Below are 21,586 nucleotides of genomic sequence, written 5' to 3'. Positions count from 1 at the left end.
CTCCCAGACATCAGTCCGAACGAATCACATTGCAGTCAGCACACAGCAGGTGGAGGGGTTGAGAGGTCTCTTTGTGTAGGGCATGTCAGACACGCCCACAGATCTGTTCCCGGGGTGAGGACTCACAGGGAGGAAAATATGACAAGTCTCAGAGAGAGAAAGGTTTCTAATGGGGAATGGCCGGAGAAGTGATGGATGTGTTTGCAATTTAATAAATAAGTATTCCACTTTTTTAAGATATTCATTATAAGAAGATAACATAATGGGAGAAAGAAAGAAAGAAAGAAAGAAAGAAAGAAAGACAGAAAGAAAGAAAGAAAGAAAGAAAGAAAGACAGAAAGACAGAAAGAAAGAAAACAATCTTTTCTATAGCGCCTCTCAAGATAAAAATCACGAGGCACAAAACCAAAAAATTTTAAATGTAAAAAATATTTTTCTAAATGATTAAAAATATGTTTTAAATAAGCAAAAATAGACAATTGTGATTAAAAATGCAAAGAAAGAGAGAGAAAGTGAATAGGAAAGAGGGAAATCAGTGAATCCTGGGGAAGGAGGAATGGGGGGGTCTTTTGTCTCTGACCCGAAATAGGAGAGTTAAAAAACCCTGGGGAAAAGACCCCGGTGAGTGTGATGAGAAACCTGTGTGATTATTTTCCCGACACACTGGCAGCCCAGATAATGCTATTTGTTTAGGATGAGCTGGGGTGCTACACTTGCTGGTGTTGTAACAATGAGCACCCGCCTCATTTGTTGGTCTGTGTGCTGGCATGTTGAATTGAATTGGATTGAATTGCCAATGTGTTACTCCTTTCTGCTCCTCTTCTAGTTAATGCAGTCTGACGCTTGGTCCACGAGGTGCTCACCAAGAGCACATCAGCATCAGCTGCTCTCTGTTGCCTCAGGATTCTCTTACCACTTCTTGTGTGTTTAGAAAGATGGGGAAAACATTTCATGCTTCAGCTGGGATTAAAGCTGAAAACAACGTTTTTCCATCAGTCACTTCTCTGAATGGAAATATTTTGCTGCCGGTGATATTTCTGCTTTTAAATAACCGTGTAACGTTGAATTATTTGCAGAAAACTTGGAATAGTTCATCCTCATTTAAATATCTTCACAGTTCATCATCATCTGTCATAACAAAGACTTTCAACTACATAGAATGGTTTCAGCAATATGTTGGATGCAACTGATACATCCAGCATCGTTTTGATCCCTGGACACACACGTGTGTGTGTGTGTGTGTGCGTAAGCGTGAGTGTGTGTGTGTGTGTGTGTGTGTGTGTGTGTGTGTGTGTGTGTGTGTGTGTGTGTGTGTGTGTGTGCGTGCGAGCGTGCGTATAAGCATGTATGTGTATGTGTATGTGTGCGCCATCCTTTTGTGTGTGTGTGCATGCGTATAAGCATGTGTGTGTATGTGTATGTGTACGTCCTCTTTTGTGTGTGTGTGTGTGTGTGTGTGTGTGTGTGTGTGTGCATGCGTATAAGCATGTGTGTGTATGTGTATGTGTGCGTCCTCTTTTGTGTGTGTGTGTGTGTGTGTGTGTGTGTGTGTGTGTGTGTGTGTGTGTGTGTGTGTGTGTGTGTGTGTGTGTGTGTGAGTGTGTGTGTGCAGCTAGTCATAGGGCGCAGCATGTGGTCAGATGAGTTGAAATAGCAGCTCTCTCCCCTGCTGCGCTCATCAGCCCTACTTTGTCAGACTCTGCTCTACTCGGGCCCCATGCAGTAATCACATCACCACACCTGCTCCATGTGCAGCCTTTCCTTTCAGACATGAACACATTACCAAACTGTGCTGGGGGGTTGAATCTGCTGGTTTTGGTCAAGCTGGCTTCAAGTTCCTGTTAGTTGATTTTGTTCAAGTTTTAGTGTTAAGAACAGAAAGTGCCTGTACCCAGAAAAAATTATACTTTTTTGTATATTTTGCGATAGATCAGTTAGAAAGTGTGTAAAGATTTAAACCAAGCGCTGAGTAAAACACATCAGAGGCTGTAATGCTGACAACAGGACTGACCTTCAGGTTGTTTGGCTGAATCTGTGTATTTTGTTTTGTTGCCACTGGCAACCTTTCATTCAATCATCCCATGTTTATGTTTAGCCATATCCGTTATCATGACACTATCAAATCATCTGTTTGTCCTTTAAATGTCAAATATCACAGTTACAGTAGAAAGACCAGATCTGAAACTGTTTCTGTACTGAAGAAAGTAAAAAGTAAAAAAGAACCTATTTTTCATTCATTTCCTTCTTTAGATTTCACTTGTGTGCAGTTAATTAAAACGACAGACCGCCAGAATCCTAGTTTTTCTGAGGTTTGAGGGTGGCCAACCTTACTCTTTGTGAACTTAAAACTGTCTGACTTTGCTGACTGACCGCTGGGACATCTCCTGATATCTCTTGCATCGACTGGATTCCCCAACAAGTACAATAATCCATCTCTTCCCCTGTCCTGCTCCACACCTTGTTGCTCTCTCCCTTTCCTCACATTGTTCTCCTTTGTAAATGAATCACCTTGAAGTAATCGAGGAATGCATGGGGGCTCTGATCTGCTTGTTAAAGACAAGACTTATCTGTATGAAGCAAATAAAGGCCTCATATTTTTTTGTTAGGCTTGCTGTGGCAGAAATTGTAGCTCATCTGTCCTGAATGAGCTTCCTGTTTTTAGACTGCTGTAAAAAGAGCAATAACCCTGGCTGGAAACACTACAGCCTCTCTCCATTTTTACAGATTTAACCCAAAATATTCATCTAACATTAGATCTTTTTTTAATTGTACCACTTATTGCTGTTTTTTTGTCAGAACAATGCTCCTGCACTGCTTTTACATTTCTATTTTAACGTGTTTTGCGGTCAGATCAATGACATAATGAATGACTGATGAAGGTAACCTTGAACAGAAGACAAGCTTACACACAGATCAAGTACTGCAATTGAAAATGTAGTCCTTATATGTGGATTTTCAGTCAGATACCCAGGCTGTTTTGCTTTCCAGCAATTATAACTGAAACTACGTGAATTATTGTGAATTCAGTCACATTAAAAATTGTGTCTTTTAGCAAAACAGCAAAGAAAACAGCAGCATAGGGATGAACAAAGACTTGTAACTAGAATTAAAGGCGTACAGTAGCATTGCTTGAAGGAATGCACGTGACCTGCCACTTTAAACACCAAAGCTTTAAACTAGGATCATCTTGTTTTGAGAAACGATGGAATAATAAGGTTTTGGTCAAATCTTAAGGTGACAATGAACAGATTCACACAGATCTTACTGTGTATGACTCTCAGCAAGTAACTTGAATAAAGTGCTCACTATCTGTAAAATTGGTTTTATCAGTGAGGCCATCTTGAGTCACATTGACTCCAAAGATTTATCAGATGTAGATTCATCCATAAGTAACTTTCTGAGTGATTTCCTTTTCTTTGTCAAAGGTGTGAAATACTGAAAAAGTCATTTTAAAATCTTATTTCTGATTATTATCTTTCACTCTGAGTTTTTCATGCAGGCTGTGCGTGCCTCCTACACTTATCTGCTGCTTCTGATAGAAAATAGACGGTGAAACTCTAGGATTAGAAAATCCTGACAGATCTACATCACACTGCCACTTAGCATTCATGGACTCACCCATCCTGACTCATGAGGGGGAAGGCTGTTGTTGGTTTAGCATCCAGGAAACAGCAGAGAACATCTTAGCTGGTAAAAGGTAACCATTAGCATTAGCAATTCCTCCACACAGCAGAACTCCTCCAGGCTTGTTATTTGTGGAGATTGAACATACATGTTGCAAAGCAAACAGAGTCAGCGTTAGAGTCGTGTTGCTGTTAGCCAATTCGATGAGAGATGTCCAGATATCAGGAAAACTCCAAATTCTGCCGTGTTCTGCCACTCTCCCCTCCACTCCTCTCTGTGTTGATACAGGCGCTTCTGGGTTTTTTTTTTTCCCAGAGTACAACTTACAAAGCATTCATACTAGAGACCACTGCTAATGTGTTGAATATGTTCTACACTTTAAAAATTGTCCAGTGGTTTGTGCGATATTTTGAAAATGAAACCTTGACAAATCAATGCGACCTGTTTTTTATGTATTTAGTTGGTAAACTTCATAACCAATCTCATTCAAATTGAATGGTTTCAGCTATTATTGGAACCACAACTAGAGACTATTGCAGCAAACATTGTGCACTTTAGTTAAAATGAGCTGTTACAGTTGTAAACACTGCAGTAGAGCAGTAAAAGCTCCAAAATCATCACAGTGACTCTTTTACTTGTTGAGTTGTACGTGATATAAGCTGCATCTCACCACATGAGAAGGTAGTTAATTTTCATGCTGAGCTGGTCTTGTATCTTGGAGTGGTATGACTCAGTGATGGCTAAGTTGAATTTAAAAAAGATAACCGGTTTATTACAATCTGGTCCATGTTGCAATGCAAGCATCAGTACACCGATGCAGCCCAGCACCCCTAAAAAGTCCTAATTTGGTAACGGCACATTCCTAAGCCTGCTTATAATAGCAGAATGCTATTGGAGGAGAATGGAGTCTCCACAGAGTCACCTTGTAATTTATGACTTCTTCACAACAGTTCCAGCTGTCTCTCCACAGCCTCTAAGGTGGGATTTCTTCTTTGGGGCTCCAAATAACAAAGGATGACACATTCCTTCTAAGCTGCAGTCATTACAACATTGTATGATGTAGTATATTATTTTATATACAGATAAAGTGTTTAAAGCAGACAAGGAGACACCACAATCAATGCTCAATAACCAAAGGATGATGATGATGATGATGATGTTGATGATGATGATGATGATGATGATGTTGATGATGATGATGATGATGATGTAAAGATTATCCATGCAAGAGTTTTCCAACAAAGCTTGTAATGATGGAGGTACTGAAGGGAAATGCCAGCTTGCAAAATTGAATGGGGTCATTGAGGCAAGTCGCTGGCGTTAGACTCAGCATCCTTCTCTTTGCCTCTGATTGGCTCAAATCCTGAAAGCCTTTTTTTATTGAACCTTAGAGCCCGACAAATAAATGTAACCATTTGTGTTTTCAAACAAAACGTGCACAGAATGATACAGCGTTCAAGGTCACTAAAGAAGAAACTCCATCATGTGTTGACTTATGTCACACCCTGTCCTGTCTCCCCATTTGGTTCAGCCTGCGTCTCTGTTAATTGCTCCCACCTGCCTCTCGTTTTCCTATCACCCAAGCTCCCAGCCCTCTTGTATTTAAACCCCTTCAGTTCTGTGTCTCTTTGTGGATCATTGTTTCATTGTCCTGCGTGTCTCATTAAAACCCTTTAAATGTTCCTGTCTGCTTGCCTGCCTCCTTCCTCACCCGCGTGTGGATCCTCACCTCCATTTCACTCACCGGCACGCTTGTGACAGAATGAACCAACCCAGTAAAGGATCCAGCGGGGAGGTTCTTCCTTGGGAGTGTTTGCTCCAGTTTTTAACCGCTGATCACCGGCCGGCTTCTCCTCCTCTGGCCTCGTCTCACCGCAGACGCCGTCGCCGAACCCTGGCTGCGATGATCCCCTCCGCCCTCCCGGAGCTAGATGTGAGGTTGGACCAGGAGACGCAGCTAGACCGCTCCTGCTACGTGGGCACCAGACTGGCAGTGTGCTCCCCCGGAGCTGGCCCACGGCGTTGGGAAGGATGCCGGGCTCCACCATCACCCCTGGTTCCGGGACGGAGCCGCGAGCTCCCTGCAGCTCCAGCTCGGCGCGCCAGCTTGGACCCACCCCCAGTCAGACCAGCAGTCCCGTCTCCGGTCCAATCAGCGCCTCCGTCATCTGCAGGCGGAGGGACCATGCCTACAGCCCAGCAGACAGAGCTCGCCGGCCTCCAGGCGGAGCTTGGCCGGTTCCGTCAACTCGTCAGCCTCCAGGAGTTCCAGCTGGACACCCTATCCTCCCCGAATTACCAGGAGAAGGCTCTGGTCCAGTCTGCAGCTCCCTCATCTCTTGGACAAAGGATCGAGCCCGCAGTCCACCCAGCAGAGCTTGCTGGTCTCCGAGCTGAGCTGGCCCAACTCCATCAGAGCCTCAGTCTCCAGGAGCTCCAGCTGGACAATCTATCCTCCCTGCTCTCCCAGTTTCCAACACCACCAGTTCAGTCAGCTCGTGTTCCAGCGGTGGTCCCGGTGGATGCATCACAGCCAGTTCCCGTGGTGGTCCCGGAGGTCGCACCGTATACAGTTCCCGTGGTGGTCCGAAAGGTCGCAACGCATCCAGTTCCAGCGGTGGTCCCGGAGGTTGCACCGCATTCGGTCCAGCCTGTCCAAGCGGTCCCGTCTGCAGCAACTCCTCCTCCACTCCAGAAGCCGACGGTCCAGAAGCCGGCGGTCCAGAGGCCGGCGGTCCAGAGGCAGACGGTCCAGAAGCCGACGCCCCCGGACCAGAAGTCGACACCCCCGGACCAGAGGTCGACGGTCCAGAAGTCGGCGGACCAGAAATCGACGCCCCCGGACCAGAAGTCGACGCCCCCGGACCAGAGGTCGACGGTCCAGAAGTCGACACCTCTGGACCAGAAATCGATGGAGGTCGACGCTCTCTCCAGTCCAGAGGTCGACGCTCTCTCCAGTCCAGAGGTCGACGCTCTCCCCAGTCCAGAGGTCGACGCTCTCCCCAGTCCAGAGGTCGACGCACTCTCCAGTCCGGAGGTTGACACTCTCTCCAGTCCAGAGGTCGAAGCTCTCTCCAGTCCAGAGGTCGAGGCTCTTTCCAGTCCAGAGGTCGACACTCTTTTTCAGTCCAGAGGTCGAGGCTCTTTCCAGTCCAGAGGTCGACACTCTTTTTCAGTCCAGAGGTCGACGCTCTTTCCAGTCCAGAGTTCGACACTCCTTCGTATCCAGAGGTCGACGCTCCTTCGTATCCAAACGTCGATGCTCCCTCATGTCCAGAGGTCAAAGCTCCCTCGTGTCCAGAGGTCGACGCTCTTTCCAGTCCAGAGGTCGACGCTCCTTCGTGTCCAGAGGTCGACGCTCCCTCGTGTCCAGAGGTCGGCGCTCCCTCGTGTCCAGAGGTCGACGCTCCCTAGTGTCCAGAGGTTGGCGCTCCCTCGTGTCCAGAGGTCGGCGCTCCCTCGTGTCCAGAGGTCGACATTACCTCATGTCCAGAGGTCGGCATTCCCTCCAGTCCAGAGGTCGGCATTCCCTCCAGTCCAGAGGTCGACGTCCCCTCCGGTCCCGTGGTCTACGCCGTCTCCGGGCCAGTGGTCGACGCCGTCTCCGGTCCCGTGGTCGACGCCGTCTCCGGTCCCGTGGTCGACGCCGTCTCCGGTCCCGTGGGCGACGCCGTCTCTGGTCCCGTGGTCCGACGCCGTCTCCGGTCCCGTGGTCGACGCCGTCTCCGGTCCCGTGGTCGACGCCGTCTCCGGTCCCGTGGTCGACGCTGTCTCCGTCCAGTGGTCGATCCCCGGACTACTGGTCCCTGCCTCCTCTCCGTCGCCCCCTCAGTCCCTCTCGGCTACCCCTCCGGGTCCCCCTCCTCCCGCCCTGCTCTATGTTCCTGTGGGCATCTGGAATCCGCCCTTTGGGGGGGGTGGGGGGTGGGGGGGGTGGGGGTACTGTCACACCCTGTCCTGTCTCCCCATTTGGTTCAGCCTGCGTCTCTGTTAATTGCTCCCACCTGCCTCTCGTTCTCCAATCATCCAAGCTCCCAGCCCTCTTGTATTTAAACCCCTTCAGTTCTGTGTCTCTTTGTGGATCATAGTTTCATTGTCCTGTGTGTCTCATTAAAACCCTTTAAATGTTCCTGTCTGCCTGCCTGCCTCCTTCCTCACCCGCGTGAGGATCCTCACCTCCATTTCACTCACCGGCACGCTTGTGACAACTTAAATTTGTACATATGACTCAATTTCCAAATGCAAGATAATTCCGTATAATTACAGATGTCCAAGGCCACCCATGAAAGGTCTTCACCTTTTTCACATTCTTGCCCCTTTTCTATTTCACTCGCGGTTTTTCTTTGCTCCCACTTGCAGTTTAGGGCTTACACTTTAAAGTGCACGCTCCTAATGTGCTTAATTAGAAAAAAACATGGATTAAACATTAAATATTCATGGGCTCCACACCGACAGCCTAACAATATCTTCCTATAAGAAGCTCTGCAGGTTCAGCTAGATTAGACTGTTCAGAGATGAGCTCAGCACTGATGATGACTCGTTCACTGATGCATGATTTATCCCCTTTTGAATCATAAAACACATGTTTCTGCAGCCATCATGCAAGTGACAGCATGAATATTTCAAACCTGGAGTTTTAACGACAGCCACAACAGCCACATTTAAGACCGTACAGCGAGGTTTAGCTCTGCCATTCGTGTGGCTTTAAACGTTCTGTGCGCTTTAGTACCTCTTAGCAATGTAGCATAGCATTAAACTTTAAAGGCTTAGCTCTTGCTGGGCTCAGGTGATGGCTCATCATTCTCATAGAGGGGTAACACTTGAACAGGCTGAGGCATGATCTCTGTCTCAGCAAAGCTATTACAGGGTTCAGTGAGTCTATGCACAGCCACGTGGCAGGTGATAAGCAGGTGTATGTTCAGACAATGGAAGTGTGTGTGTGTGTGTGTGTGTGTGTGTGTGTGTGTGTGTGTGTGTGTGTGTGTGTGTGTGTGTGTGTGTGTGTGTGTGTGTGTGTGTGTGTGTGTGTGTGTGTGTGTGTGTGTGTGTGTGTGTGTGTGTGTGTGTGTGTGTGTGTGTGTTGGTGTGTGCAATCAGCTCTGCAGGGTTTAGTCTTACCATCAGAACAACCGCTCAGGCAGGCCCGGAGTGGCTAATCGGGAGGGTCTGGAGAATTCCTGGTGGGCCGCGCGATGTTTGGGCCGCATGGGGCCGGTGCTCTCGTTTTTGTTTTTTATCATTTTATTTTTATTTTTTGGTGCCGGTGTTCAGTCATGGCACTGAGGCCGCCGGGCTGATCACATACGCTTCCCCCGGCTGTCTCTGGCTGGCTCTACCTGCAGGCTGAAGCTCGTTTTTTTTCCCCGTATGCGCCTGTGCGCACCACGTGACCACGCAGTTGACGGAAAGATGGAAAGTAGAAAGAGCAAGGGTGGCGCGGAGAAGGCAAGAATTAAAAAGAGGAAAGCGTTGGAAACAGATGCAGCCAAGGCCGGATTAACCATATGGGCAACTGGGCAATTGACCAGGAACCACGAACTCTAAGGGGCCCAGGGCAGCAAGCGCACGAGCAAAATACTGTAGGCATGTCTGTAATCTCCCGCATTATATTAAACTAGGGTGACCGTATGTCCGGTTTTCCCCGGACATGTCCACTTTTCACTCTCTGTCGGGGCGTCCGGACTGGGGGTCCGCGGTCGTATTGATGAAAATGTCCGGCTTTTCATCCAGGAGCAGCGATCGAATTATGGGGGAGCTGTATATCTTACACATCCAGGGGAGCCGGAAACAAGTTTTCTATCTATATTACATCATTTATGGACTCTTCTGAGCAGAGAGCACAGAGAGCGGCACAGCGCGTTCTTGCGCAGCGCTCCAGGCAGCTGCTTCCAGCGCACGGTCCATTCTCAAAGTGGCGCAACCAAAAAGCTATAATTAGCACACGATCGTACATGTCCGCACATATTCTCTATTTTCTGTCTTATTTGTGCCTGAAGCGCTCTGCTGCTGCGCAGCTCATCACCTGTGCTGCGCGGTGCTGCGGTGATTTCACCTCACTGACGCAGCATCGAAACGCGCTCTCCGCTTTGCGGTCAGGAGATCCCTTTGATCTGCTCAGAAGTAACTGATGAGGTGAAAAAGTAAGAATCCTGGCAGCAGTTTTTTCTGGAGAGTTTAGAGGAGACGCAGGAAGATGAGAGACAGACAGGACAGGAAAATATTTAAATAAAAACAAGAAAACAAAACTAAGTGTTGAAAAGTAAAATGTAGGTAGATTTATCTCCACTACAAGTTTTTACCTGTATAAAACAATAAGTTATACACATGTCATATTTACACATCTGATACAATTCAGATCACCTTCAAAACTCAGTCACACACCCAGGGCCGTTTCAAGACATTTTGGGGGCCAAGGTAAAATGACCCCCCCCCCCCCACCACCACCCACCCCATAACTGGGCTCCCCAGAAGCCTCTGTGTAATTCATACCCTCTCCAGTAGAGTTAGTTAAACAGTGTTTATAAAAGCCCCTCAGACATCACTGACATGTTCTAATATTATCAGATGAAAAACTAAATTATCAGACATGCTGTCTCATCTGCTTCTTTTCTAAACTTGCAAAAAGTAACAAAACCGTTTGAAAGCCACTATTTGTGGATTCTCTGGAAGTTTCCATGGAGTGTGGGACAACTTATTTTTTCATTGATCCTATCGTCTAATCTCACAGCTGAAACAAGCACCTTTAATAATCTGTGCACAGGAAGCTTACCAATGCTGTAGTAAAACAAAAGGTGTAATAATTTATTATTAATAAAACCTTGTTGCAGCACTAAAGCAGAAAAATGAGATTTTGCAATAAATATGCTAAATATTTACATATGAATTGTTTTAGAGCCCTTTTATTGGCAGAATCTGATATTAATTTAGTTCTTACAAAAAAATGGGTCCCAGCATGGTTTGTGTGGTGTTGCCATAGTGTGACGTCATAGGCACAGATCCCCTGTCCTCTTTTTTTGGAAATGGAAATATGATCACCCTACATTAAACAAACTGTCCACCCGGGCTTTTGCGCTGCACAGAGACGCTTCGCTGCCTATGACTGAACGTCAGTTGAGAGTCAGTCTCATGCAGACTGACCAATGTAGAGAGGGCCTCAAGTTAAGACCCTCTCCTCATTGGTCAGTCCACACAAGGTGGGTCAAAGGTTACCCTGAGCGGGTTACGTGATGTCAGGCATTCAAGCATTGAGTATATTTACTGCATATTACAGTAAAATATTTTGTATGTGACCATATTATGGTGATCCTCGGGTCGTGATGATGGAGCCCTTGAATATTGTTGCCCAGGGTACAACAAAGTGTTAATCTGGCCCTGGATGCAGCTAAATGTGCAAAAATGAGCACATTTTTTTCTCAAACAAGCTCGCGGTCTTTAACTTCAAATGAAGATAAAATGGGTAAGGCAAGTCAAGATGTTAAACTTTACCGGCTGCAAATCACCATTCAAGTTAATTAAGCGTCAATAATGAATTATATGGCATCATGACATAACGTTATGTAATATAATTTACAGTATGATGTGACTGATGCCACCAAACTGTCTTGTCAGAGTCAAACACAAGATCCAGTAGGCCTAATAAGCACCAGGCAGAAGCCCACAATTCCAGAGTGGACATGTACAGGTAGGATTACTTATTGAGTCAGTGAACTGAATATTATTAAAATTTATATGATGAAAACTATCCTGGCTCTATATGAAAGTGTCCTAAAATGCTAGATGATTCAGCATTGATCAGAAAGCGTGTAAAAAAGGAAAATGAATGCTGAATTGTGACAATTTTCACACAATGTGATTTAGTGTCAGAAGAAGAGCCAGGAGCCAGCAGTGAGGGTATTGCTCCTGTTGGGATAGAAGGTGAGCCAACTCATGTGCAAACAAGCAAACATCAGTTTCATTATAATAATTTTAATGTCCAAATAATAGTAGTGACCTGATGTATTTCTGTTAGTAAATGCACAAAGCCCACAACAGATCGTTATTAGAATGAAAGTAAAATTAAATAAGCCTGCATATTTTGCCATAGAAAATATTTTAATTGGTTACAAAGATGTGTTTTCCATATCAAATGTGCTAAAGCTTTACAGATGATTATTTTAATTGTGTGCAGGTGAGTCTAGGGAAACTGGAAAAAGTGGGAAAGGGAGTGCTGAGTCATTTCATTTTAAAGGTTTGAAAATCTCAGAACAGCTGTTTGAACAGAATGTAGATTGTTATATTGTTAGAGAATGTGTTGTAAAGAACAATGTTGGAGATGTGCACTGATGTTCAAATAAACCTACATTGTAAAGCAACTCTTTATTGCACTGAATTACGAGGCTTTACCGAGTAGTGTGCTTTTGTAGACTATACATATAAAGTTCTAACATGATTTTAATAATAATTCGTTAAGTGGGCCGGTCTGGGGTCTGAAACTCCAGGGCTGAAAATGTGTCCCACTCCGGCCCTGCGCTCAGGTGAAGTTGTAAACTCCTGAGGATCAGAGGTTCCAGTCAAACATTCCTGTTTAGCTGTTTTTACTGAGTTGCCATGAAGATGCAGCTTAAAAAAAGCTCCATTAATAAAAATAATCTGTGGGTTATAATAAGGTTGCATGGTGGCGCAGTTGTTAGCACTGTTGCCTCGCAGCATGAAGGTTGCAGATTCGAAACTCGGCTGCGGCCTTTCTGTGTGGAGTTGCGTGTTCTCCCCATGCATGCGTGGGTTTCCTCCGGGTACTCCGGTTTCCCCCACAGATCACAACATGCCCTATAGGTTATAAATTGTAAGTCGCTTTGGATAAAAGCGTCTGCCAAATAAATAAACATAAATAAACATAAACATAAGGTGACTTTATTGATCGTAATGTTGCTTCATCACACTAAACTGGCCCGATCCTCCAGCAACACCATTGGCTCCCAGTTAAACAACAGATCAGTTTAAAGTCCTACTAGGGTTTTTATGTCATTTGTTTTAGCTTGTTTTTAACTTGGTGTCTGTTACTTTTGTTGTACAGTGACCTTAAGTTCCTTGAAATGCAAGAATTATTATTATTATTATTATACTCTGTGCCAAAAATGGTGACTTACCATAAATCCTCTAATACAGGCCCGGGCCTGTGTTTGACTCAAGCTCATCAAGCTCCAGGCCTTTATTGGAAGGAGGGCCAGTATTAGAGGCAGGCCTCTATTTCTATTTGAGCAAAATGAACTAATGGTTCGCTGGAGTTTTTGACAATTAAAATTGCGCCCACATTTTCAAAGTTAAACACATTTCTTTTAACAACGGTAGTTTCTGCTTCAGCCCTCTCCCCCCTCCCCCTGCCTAGCGGCCGCAAACTCACTGGTGCGCCGGCAGCCTCTCAGAGTTTCTGCTTCTCTAAACATTAAAATAATTATTTCATTTTCTGTTCCTCACTTCTGATTACCTTCAATGGTGTCTGTTTGTTGCAACCACCAGGTACAAAAACTAACTTGTTTTTATTTGACTATTTTTCTGTCCTGCCTGTTTATTATCTTCCTGCATCTCCTCTCAATCCTAAAGAAAAACTGCTACCTGGGTTCATATATATTCACCTTATGAGTTACCTTTGAACTGCAGTTCTAAAAGATCTACCGACCGCAAAAACAGTGGAGTGCTCGCCGGCTGCATCAGTGAGATGCGTCACTGAGGACAAAACAGGTGATGCGCCCCGCTCCACAGCAGTGAAACGCATCAGGCACAAATAAAAGAATAAAAGACAGAAAACATAAAAGGAAATGAGCCGACATGAACGATCGCGTGTTAAATTAGTTTTTGAGGTGGCGACACCTGATTTGATAATGTTACTGTGGCCGTGCTCAGGAGCGCGTCAACAATCAGAGCTTTGCATGTGCAAGCTGGTTAAGGTTAGGATTGGGGTGAGGGGAAGGTTAAATCACAAGAGGGTAAAGGTCACAATTTGGTTAAATGTCTGTTTTACGGCGGGTGTCAGTACCGACGCTCTGGCAGAGCGCGTTGCTTCCCGACGTGCAGGAGCTTGTCACCTGCTGACAGCAGGCTGCTGTCTTTTCCGTGGACTGCATCTTGCCGGTCATTATCACGTGACAGCAACTAGTCGACGACAGGCATAAAAAGTCACTATAGAGCGGTGAAGTCGACTAGTGACTAGTTCATACAACCCCTGCTACTGCTCCCCAGAGTGTTCTGCAGCATAATCAGCACGTTCTCTTTGAACTTGATATCAAATTTTTGCCTCCTCTTCGTCTCCGCACGGTTAAAGTTACCCTCGCGGTCTATCACTGGCAAATCAAAAGTGAGACGGATGACACAACCGCCCCCCGTACTTGCTTGTTCCACCCGGCCACAATAAAAAAACGGCCATTATTCACCTCCGCCGACTCTGACACCGGCCAAAATATGATACCCGGCAGTTAATTAAATACAGGCTAATATTGGAGGATTTACGGTACCTATGTCAGGTGTATGAATGTGTGTCACTCCTAACTCCTCAACTCCACGTCTGTCTTTTGTCCATTTGTCCATCTCATTCTACGCTGCACTTCTTCTACTGTCTATTTGGACTCTGGCTTTCTGTGTTTCTCTTTCTGCGTGGCTAAAGTAGGGATAGAAGGAGCAACCTATTTTAAGACTGCTGTGTAATTAATCATAAGCTAGCAGCCAGCTTTAAAAAAGGAAGAAATGTATGCTAGGTTCCTCTGTGACTTTCTGCTCCGCTCTAGATGACATCTTCTCCCCCTCTGCTTCTTCATGCTAAATTTTCATCTTCTTCTACTGCCATTCTTATGGACTGAAGCATCTTTGCTTCCCCTGTAATCTCTTGTTTTCTTTTCATTTAAATTTTACTCAACATGCTCACACATACAAATCCACAATCATTTATTTTGAAAAGCAAAATACCATCAAAATAAAAAAGTACTGGAGTAAATGTGTTGACACTAAACCAGCCACAGCTGTCGTTAAAGGCAGGGTTTATTTGTGTTTTTTCACCCAAGCCAAACATTTCTGTCTATACTGAAATGCTGCCGTCGTCTCACGTTCAGTTGGTTACCTGTGATTTCCCCACTGAGCCCGCAGGCTATTGTTTGTGGACAGATGGCGAGGAACACAGCCTCATTTGTGTGTAATAAGTCGTCACTAATTGTCTGCTGATTGGATCAATGTCCTGTTCGGTTTCCTTGCTCTCTGCATTACCACAGACAACATTTTTCTCAAGTGGTAGATAGGGGGAAAAAAAGACCCTTTTAAAGTCATTTTTAAAGCAGTTTTGCTGGAACTGATTTAATTAGCATGAGAAATTGTTTCTTTTCTGAAGAAAATTGGACCAATAGAAGTACACTCTGCTTAGAAAATGTAAAGAAACACAGTCAGCTTGCAAGACTTACATGAAATGTCCAATAAGTTAGTCAAGTGATCGGTTTGAGTGCGTAAGAGCCTCTGGATTAGTTACATCACTCATTTATCTTGACAGTAAAGAGCTGTGTGTTGCATTAATTCAGATTACCACTCGGGCTGCAGCTCATGATTTCACCCTCGGCAGCATAAATGACAGGAGGACTGGCCCGTGAGAAGTTCACCTCCTTGGCTCCTCAGGCCCTCCTCTATGTGACTGCTTGGTGATCCGGCGCTCAGCTGTCAGCTGCACTGTGTGCATCACCGCAACTTCCACCAGAGCAGATACACGTCTGTCACTCTGGAGAAACATTTGTCTAACTGTGACTTCCAATGCTGCATGCAGAGATATTCACATGTCAAAATTATCTCTGACAGGATATGTGAGGAGAATGTGGAAGATAAGTGCAGCTGAGAAGGGTTTGTATGCAAGCATGAGAAAAGTCTGACTTAAATGTAAACTTTGGGGTTGAGGGGATTAGAAACTGACTCATTTGTTTTTTTTATGAGTTTTTTTTTCTTTCTCCTAGCTTACCAAAGGCAGTCGGGTCCTAAAACTCACGTTTGAGTTTTGATTTTGAGTAGCTTGGTGGTAAATTAATGCTTTGACTTTAATCATAAGCCACTTAGTTGTGACTAGTTACAATATTGTGAGAGAATATGCTAATTTTCTTCTGAAATCCCACAGACTGTATAGATGACAATGTTCTACATGGCCGTGGGTTAAATGATATATTGTTTAACATTCAAGCAAACTTTTTCACAGACAGTCAAATGTGCACAGCCCGATGCTCCACAAAGAACCTGAACCTCTGCATGCAAAGGAACCAAACCCTGCCTGCTGTGAGTTGCAGTTTCTAGTCGAGTTCATTCTACTGTCAAAGCTTTTTGTTTCAATGCATCGATGGAAAGGGGGAATGCAAAGAGTTTTGAGTTTTCTGAAGATCACTAAGACTTTGTTCTTCTCAGCCCTGGTGTGGGGCTGGGGGGTGCGTCGACATGGTCAGGACATAGAAGGGGGTGTGTGGCTAAATAAGTTTGGGAACTGCTGCACAATGTATATGTGTTATATACAGTGCCAGGGACATTCTATGTGTTCTGTCTGTGTAAAAAAAAAGTATCTTAATTTTGAAACCTAGTAAAGTGAGTTAAAGAAAAATAAAGCTCAAATGTACTGCTGTTACATCATTAAGATTGGAGCTGTTTCAGAATGGCAGCAGTCCACTTTGGCCCTACTTGAAGCATCCGTTAGCATATCAATCCAATCACAAATTTGCTTTATTTTTCCAAGCAGACTCTGTTCAAAGAATTATCTGCAATTAAATGATGCAAATTCATAACCCTTCCATGGAAACCCAATTTCAAACGTTTGAACTATTCCTTTAAGAAAGTAGTTGTGTTGGAAATTAGAATAAGCCATCACCTTCACTTGGAGCCATTTGAGTCTAAACAAAAGTTCACTGTCAGGAACAATGGTAATCATAATAGTATGATTGTATTATTAGAAACAAATTAACTCCACAGTTAGAATGCTGATCACTAATGAAAACATTTTCTGTAAAACACTTTAAGTGAATATTCTGCTTCATCTAGGAACAAAACTCTGCACTTTTATAACAAGTGTAGATTTTTAGCTTCTGTTTGACAAGATAATTAAAGGACGTTACTGTCAGGGTAAACCGTGCAGGGAATGTAAATGAGGTGCATACTTCAGGCAACGAGGCGGTCCTCTGCTTTTTTTGTGATCTGACCTTCTCATCAGCCAGAGCTCAACAGAAAAGAGTACAAAATGAACCTGTTACTGTGTTTACCTGACAAGAATACTCAGCACCTGATTAAAACAACAGTTTTTTTTGTCTTCGGTTGGATGATTGACACGTGAAAGAACATACTTTCAAAAGAACTAAAAATGTAAATGATGACCACTTTGCTTTCCCTCATTAGGGACACATGAATGGATATAAACTCAAATAGATAGTTTCCTTCAGTCCTCACTGTTTCTTGTGTCCAATTACTTGACATCTTTTAGTTCAAACCAGACTCTCAAATCCTGCATGCTTTTTATAACTTTTCCACCACACATCATTAACCTTAGAACCATGTGTGTTTTCAAAGCACGTACAGTTCTTCCCTTTTCGCTCCTGAATTACAGTTTTTTTCGATTGCTAAAACACATTTTTCAAAACTGTACATTTCAAAACCCCAAACATAACACACAAATTCCTAAACCGTGGCTTCCCTTTGCAACAAAACCCTGCCATCACATATCGTAACATGTTCCCAAAATGGAACACATGTTTTCATTTGGTAAACACAGCCACATTTTCACATGACGCACACATACCATCCATTGCTTAAACACAAGTAGCCTTTGGGTGAACACTACCAAGCATGGAAAGAACACTGAAGAGCAAAACTGAAAACACAATTGTCGAAATGGAACACAATGAATTAAGGTTGGTTTATGCTTGACGCGTCCGTGAGGTCCGCGCGGCGAAATTGCGTCATTTTAACAACCACGCCCCTCCACCGCGTCTCCGCACGGCCCAAAATTTCCGCAACGCGCACCTAGGAAAATTTCTAGCCACGCGGACGGCTGGACGTGGAAAAACATGGCGGAGCGGCAAGAACTAGTATGGCAGAGGTTCGTAAATACAGACATTTGTATGATTCAGCTCTCAGAGATCACCGTGATCAACATGTTGTTAGTAATTCTTGGAGAGAAATAGCTCGCACTGTCGGAAAAGACGAGGACGCTGTTAAAAATGCTGAAATGCCATGTTGTAAACAGTAATTTCTACTTCTACTATGGTGTAGTGTTGGATGCATGCCGTAGAGCTCCATGCTGCCCCGTTCAGTTTGGGAGAATATTGGCTCACCGCAGAGACGAGCCGCACAAACCATAAACACTGCGAGTTGTGAAGCGCTTTCCATCCGCGAGCCGCATCACCAAGCGGAAAGTGAATGCGTCAAGCATAAACCAAGCTTTACACACTGAATGTATGACAGTGCCTACTTTTCTCTGAGGCAAACATTAGACATCACACAAATTTTGAGACAAAACATTTTATTTTTACGTTTAATACCCCCCCCCCCCCCCCCCCCCCCCCCCCATCCAAGCATAATCATGGGGCATCATGCCTCCGGTCTCTGTCTGGCCAGAGGGCCTCATCAACATCAACGGCGATGTCCTCCTGGTCCAAACAGCGCTGGAAGTACCGCCTCGAGTGCCTCACGAAGCCCTGACAGGCCTCAAAGGCCACATCTCTACAAGCCTCCTCCATGGCTTGAAGCAGTGGGACCTGGCTCTGTGGATTCCTTTCGTACACCTTCCACCTCCAGGCTGAGAAAAACTCCTCAGTGGGATTGAGGAAGGGGGAATAAGGTGGAAGGTATAAAATGGAAAACCGTGGGTGGTCCTGAAACCACTCATACACCTGGGTAGCCTTGTGGAAACTTACTTTTATGCTGCAGTCCCTGATTGCAAATTGCTCGCCAGACCCGACAGTTTAGAGATTTGAATATTTGTGTGTTGTTGATTGAAGCTTTGAGAATTTATGTGAGAAGTGTGTGTAAACCTGAAAATTGTGTGCTGTGTTTTGACAGCAAGGTAATGTGAAATTGACATCAGAGTGTAAAGGAGGAAAATCAGAGTTCTAATATGATAAGAAAATCTTAAGTAGTGAAAAATTGAGTCAAGCGATTGGGAACAGAAGTAGAGGTTGTGAAAAGTATGCCTCATTTTTGCTTTTTGAGTTTTAGCAATCGAAAAAACCTGTAATAAGCAGATCTCTTTTATGTATTTTCAAAGACAATTTTCCTATCATCTCTTACTGGTCAGTGCATCATTACCAGCTCTTCTGCAGGAAAGTTTAACTTTGAGAAGCTGAATCATGTTTACTGCAAGGTCAATCGTTACCCTTATGGGTGTTTGATACTGACTCCTTTAAACGTGTGCAGGAAGTATAAACCTACAGAAACCGCATGGCGTGCAAAGCTTCAGTAAATAATTTTGTAAAGTTCAGGAATGCATTGTCAGACTTCACTGCATGCAGTGCATCAGGATCAGAAAAGCGTGTGTGTTTAGACGCATCTGCATGCATAAATAAACACACAAGTGTATTACCAGACTTTAAAGGAGGTGGATGAGTTCTGCACAGCATAGCTCTGCATCATTAAGTGAGACTGGACGTTATTATGGAGAAGATGGAGTGCATTAGATGGCCTAACAGATTGTGTCAGGGCCCTGCAATCCTATCAGGATTGGGTAATAAAAAGACACTTAATCTACCCAGTTCCCAATGGTCAGTCTTTGCGTGCAGAATTTTAAAAAAAATCTGATTATGGCATTGTGCTCTAACCGTCCTTGTCAAAGTTTCCTCCTCTCTCAGTTCCATCTTAAAATTTAAGAGCAGTAATTACAACTTAATCCTCTCAATCTCCCCATTTATCTACCGAAACTTTTCCCATGAAAGGACGTTGAGTCATAACCCACAAACTTAAAATGTGTAGGTTGCGTTTGCTACAAGGCCGTAAACCAGGATGGGAACTCCTGCACCAGTATGGATGACTGGGTGGTAATCTGCTAATTTATGTGAACCAGAAGTAGTTGCAGCTATAGTGCTGCAGCGGGGAGGGCAATGATTGTCCTTCTAGAATGCTGCTATTTACTACGAGGACATGAGAGATACAACAACAAATTCATCACCATAGGAAGTCACAAAGGCAAGGACAAGTTTTTCTAGTCCTCCATCTCTATAGGACAGCAGGGATGAGCTGTCAGGATAATGATAGGACTTGTTCCACATTTATAATTGTCTTCATGAAATAAATGCCACCTTAAGTTAATCTCCCTTCCCTCTTTCTTACTCTTTCTTTGCAGTGGAGACTAACCCATGCCAGACCAGCCCCTGTCTCCACGGTGGGAGCTGCCTGCAGGAAGGTGATGGCTATAGCTGCTATTGTCCTCAGGGTTTCTCTGGAGAGAACTGTGAGATTGGTGAGTTCCTCCCAGGCTAGGTGTGAGTGCAGAGACCTAGCAGGTCAGCAGCTGTAGACACATGCTGTGGGGATTTAAAGACAGGCATGTGCGGCTCTACGTTTAACAGCTGCACTCTAGCATGCTTTGAATTCATGCGGAACATGCCGGCCTCTCTCTGCGGGATTTGTTGCAGTCTGTGTTTGGGACTGTGGATCCAATCTCAGAGCTCCACTGATAGGTCCGGCACTGTTTGGATCGAGCTCCCCCAATTGAAAGTGAAGAGGGAATATCCATATGCTGCAAGTCAGCCGTTTGTGACGGAGGCTGTTGAAGGAGTATATGCTCAACAGCGTGTGTGATTATTTCTGCACGAGTGTCTGTGTTTTCACCTTCCTGCCCCGCCAGCTGCAGGCAGCTCATCTTTTCATTCAGCTGCGTGATGGGAGAGTGTGGCTGTCAGAAAATGATGCCGCAGTGATTTAGGTGTATGACGGCGCGCGCACGCGTGTGTGTGTATGTGTGTGTGTGGGTAAAACAGAGACATGCAAGGACACAAAGCCGCTCTGAGCTCAGTGAGGGGTGGAGTAGCTGATTAAAGTGTGGTATCAGCAGGCTGCACACTCTGCTACAAACGGGACGAAGAAACCTTTTGATTTTGTTGACGCCTGAACACATCAGCTTGTGTTATGTTCTTATCCTCCTAGGGCCCTGTGTCCACATATGTGGACATTGTCTCCTTGCACTATGAAATCACATTCTCTTCCTCTTAGACCCTTTTAAAGACACTTGACCTTGACTTTGAATTAGAATTTTTTTTTATTTTCCCAAATTTTTAAGGAAATTTGTCAACATATTTATTAAAATTTCTTCTTTTTTATTTAAATTTTTGTAATTTTGTTGCCACTGATGAGAGTCAGCTTACCTGTAATAGCTAGATATGCTTTTTTCTTTTAAATCACGCCAAATACAAGTTTGGGTCTCAGGAGGTTAAGTCAGGTACAAATAATCGTTATATGTCTTCATTTTGTCTAAAAAGACAAAATACTTTGCTTGTGTGAATGGAAATGTGTTGACCAGTGTGAGGCACAGCCTTCAGGTGCTCTGATGCGCAAAAAAAAAACAGGTATATTATGAGCCAAACATATCTGATATGAAAACTAGTCAAGCTTAAAATCTGCCAAGTCCTTAAAATAGATGACTGAAGGCACACTTGGCAGTTTCGGCTTGCTTTTAGCCCCTCTGGTGTCCATTAGTAAAAACAACGTAACACGCATCTCCTTGCTGGTGTATTTATCTTTTTAATCTAACAGTTGAAATGTCTCCCCAGCATTAATGAGTGTCTACAGGAGTGATTCATCACTCAATAAACAAATCAGCTGTGTTCATGATCTAAAACATGCAGGGAAATGCAGGCTGGAACCAGACTGCAGTGCCAGGCATGTCAGCTCAAGTCCAACAGGTGGCGGCCCGCTAGTCTGAAGTTGCAAGTGCGCATTTCTGGTCACAAGGGGCAGTGGGGGTGTGAGCGACTTCTCGTTAACCCTTTAAAGGGTC

The 21,586-nt window shown here is 44.5% G+C and overlaps 1 protein-coding gene across 3 annotated transcripts in view; it reads left to right on the top strand.

Moving 5' to 3' along the window:
• Window positions 1-21,586, top strand: part of ncanb (neurocan b) — a 248,084-nt gene that overhangs the window by 122,811 nt on the left and 103,687 nt on the right. For 2 of the 3 annotated variants that reach the window (XM_015971620.3, XM_070554098.1), the window contains exon 10: window positions 19,934-20,050. The exons of the other annotated variant lie outside the window; for it this stretch is intronic. In XM_015971620.3, the coding sequence (XP_015827106.3) occupies window positions 19,934-20,050 (117 nt within the window). The remainder of the gene's footprint in view (window positions 1-19,933; window positions 20,051-21,586) is intronic. 3 annotated transcript variants of the gene reach the window in all.

The sequence above is a fragment of the Nothobranchius furzeri genome, chromosome 8 (assembly GCF_043380555.1).
Source record: "Nothobranchius furzeri strain GRZ-AD chromosome 8, NfurGRZ-RIMD1, whole genome shotgun sequence".
Taxonomy (NCBI): domain Eukaryota; kingdom Metazoa; phylum Chordata; class Actinopteri; order Cyprinodontiformes; family Nothobranchiidae; genus Nothobranchius; species Nothobranchius furzeri.
The sequence above is the reverse complement of the archived record's forward strand: the minus strand, read 5'-3'. Positions and strand labels throughout refer to the sequence as shown.